At 58.5% G+C, this 2,850-nt stretch overlaps 1 protein-coding gene and 1 non-coding gene across 2 annotated transcripts; both read left to right on the top strand.

Moving 5' to 3' along the window:
- Nucleotides 1-47: 47 nt before the first annotated feature.
- LOC106632130 (40S ribosomal protein S30-like) lies at nt 48-573 on the top strand (the record flags this gene model as incomplete). The annotated part of the gene is made up of 3 exons (XM_031065651.1): nt 48-219; nt 304-359; nt 414-573. Coding segments are annotated over 3 exons (354 nt in total), but the record flags the coding sequence as incomplete, so codon positions are not given.
- Nucleotides 574-2,036: 1,463 nt separating this feature from the next.
- LOC115949187 lies at nt 2,037-2,227 on the top strand. The gene has a single exon (XR_004082786.1). It is a non-coding gene; the product is annotated as a U2 spliceosomal RNA (small nuclear RNA).
- The last annotated feature ends 623 nt before the right edge of the window (nt 2,228-2,850 follow it).

Here is a 2,850-nt window from a genome sequence, read left to right as displayed (position 1 = left end):
CCCTCCCCAATCCCTCCCCCTCCCAGATTTTGGGGTGCTGACCCCCCCCACCCCGGTTTGTGCCCCTCCCCCAGGAGAGGGTGGCCGAGCTTTCGGGGATCCCCCCCGAGGACCAAGTGCTGCTCCACGCCGGGACCCCCCTGGACGATGAGGCCGCGCTGGGGCAGAGCCCCCTCCCCGAATTCACCACCCTGGACCTCTCCACGCGCCTGCTGGGCGGTAATTACAGGGGGGCCGCTAATTATCGGGCTGTTCATTAACAAAACAACCCCCCCAACACCTCGATTTCCTTCCTGCCCCCAGGGAAGGTGCACGGCTCCCTCGCCCGCGCCGGCAAAGTGAGGGGCCAGACCCCCAAGGTGAGCTCTGAGGGGGCTCCCCCCGCCCCCCCCGCCCCCCCGGTTTTCCATCAGGTGGCCAAGCAGGAGAAGAAGAAGAAGAAGACGGGGCGGGCCAAGCGGCGCATGCAGTACAACCGGCGCTTCGTCAACGTGGTGCCCACCTTCGGCAAGAAGAAGGGACCCAACGCCAACTCCTGAGCACAATAAAGGAATTTGCGCCCAATTCTCGCCATTTTGGGACTTCCTGAGCTTTTTTCACTTTTTTAGGGTTGGTTTTGCGCTGTTATATGGGAGATTTTGAGGAGTTTAAAGGGGTTTACGGGTCAAAGTGGCTTCTAGGGGGGTCGTGCGGGTTGGTGAGCACATGGCGGCGTGATTAATAGGCGGTGATTAGAGAGAGGAGCTTAATGAGCGTTAATTTGGGGGCTGCTCCTGGGAGGATGCTGTGTGCAGAAGAGTTTTCTATGGCTAGGGAGCCGGCGGAAGCAGCCGAGTGCTGCCGGGAACACCCGAGCGGAGGGGCGGGACGGAGGGAGCCGAGCGGTGCCGGAAATACCCGAGTGATTCCGAATGTGAGGGGACCGGGGGAGCCGAGCGGTGCCGGAAATACCCGAGTGATTCCGAATATGAGGGGACCGGGGGAGCCGAGCGGTGCCGGAAATACCCGAGCGCAGGGGCAGGGCGGAGGGAGCCGAGCGGTGCCGGAAATACCCGAGTGATTCCGAATGTGAGGGGGCGTGGGAAAAAGCGGTGACGGGAACACCCCCGGGTGCCTCCTGTCCCCCCAAAATCCCCCCTGGGAGGGAAGGAGGGACCCCAAAACTTCCCCAATTTCTCTAAACCGGATCCCCCCCCAGCCCCAGAGCCGCTAGGCGAGGAAAAGAGGCGGGGAAAATCCGTCCTGAGATATGAATATGCAAATATCGGAGTGTTATTATGCTAATAAACGAGTGATTCGAAACCCTCCGTCTGAGAGGCGGGGTTATGCAAAACAGACACGAACAGCAAACGAAAGGCATGCTGGGATCATTTTTATGGGGACAATTTCGGGGTTTTTGGGGTCAGATCATGCGGGACGCGGGAGGAAAGTGCGGGATGAGCGGGGGAAAGAGGCCGGGAGCGGGATGTGAAGGGTGCGAGCGCAGCGCAGGGGTTTTTGGGGTTTTTTTCGGTTGGTCCCTGATCTCCCCTCCTTCCCCGGCTCCTTGTGGGGAAAGGTGGGACCCCAATGGGGACAATGGCGGGGGCGGGGCAGAGCTAATGCAAATGAGCGGGCGTATAAATAACATACCAACATGGAGAGGCGGGGCTTGTGCGACAAGAGGCGGGGTTATGCTAATCAACAATGGCGTAAGAATGGGCGGGGCCATACAAATAAAGAAACACAGTTGGCCAATCGCGTTGCGAGGCAGGGCGATGGGCGGGGCTATGAAAAGAGCGGAAGGCTGCTGTTTGCATGAATGGGTGGGATTATGCAGATTGTTTGAGCCAACACGCACGAAAGGCACGATGGGATCATCTTCGGGGCAGAATTTCGGGATTTTGGGGTCGGATCGTGCGGGACGCGGGAGGAAAGTGCGGGATGGGATGGGGAGAATATTCCAGAAGGGTTCGGGAGCGGTCGGAGCGCGGCGCGGGGGTGGCCGTGAGGTGCGGGCGGGCGGGGCCGGGCGCGGCGCTGGGGGGGTTGCCGGTATCGCTTCTCGGCCTTTTGGCTAAGATCAAGTGTAGTATCTGTTCTTATCAGTTTAATATCTGATACGTCCTCGATGAGAGGACTTTATATTAAACGGATTTTTGGGCTCGGGAGTTGGACCCGGAGCTTGCTCCCTCCGCTCCGCGCATCGTCCCGGTATTGCAGTGCCTCCGGGAACGGTGCACCCCCACTGGGGACCTTTCAGTGGTGAAAAATAGACTCGAATTTATGGACACGTTCCACTGTTTTATCGCAATTCTGGTTTTGATTTTGGGCATTTGTGTATCAAAATGGCCCCGAAGATTTCCTTGAGGGGTCTGAGCTCGCCGCCCTCGCGTCCCCTCAAAGCGCGCCGCAAAATGGCGGCGCCTTCCCTGCGCCGATTTCTGAGGTTCAATTCCGTCATTTCCCCGCTTCCCGCGTTAAATTGGGAGTTTTATGTGGGTAATAATAAATATTCACAAGTTAAAACCCTGTAAAAGGAGATTTGAATGGTTTTATTGAATGAATCCGTGAGGGGAGGTAGGAACAGCAAGGGAGGGCTACGCGAATTTCCTGAGGGGAAGGCGGCCCAGTCTCCGCCTCCGCGCTTCTTCCGCGCCCGCTCCCAATTTCAAAGTAAACAAATCTCATTTATTTTCTGTATTTTACACATTTTTAGCCCTTTTTCCCCTCCCTCCCCACCAGCGCGCAGCGCGCACTCCCCCCTTCATCCACCGAAACAAAATGGCGGCGGCGCGGCGGGCGGGAAAGTGCGCGTGAGGCGAGCGCCCCCCCTTCGCCCCCATCCGCCAATCGGAGCGCGGCTTTTCG

The sequence above is a fragment of the Geospiza fortis genome, unplaced genomic scaffold (genome assembly GCF_000277835.1).
Source record: "Geospiza fortis unplaced genomic scaffold, GeoFor_1.0 scaffold1163, whole genome shotgun sequence".
Taxonomy (NCBI): Eukaryota; Metazoa; Chordata; class Aves; order Passeriformes; family Thraupidae; genus Geospiza; species Geospiza fortis.
This window is presented reverse-complemented; position numbering and strand designations above follow the sequence as displayed.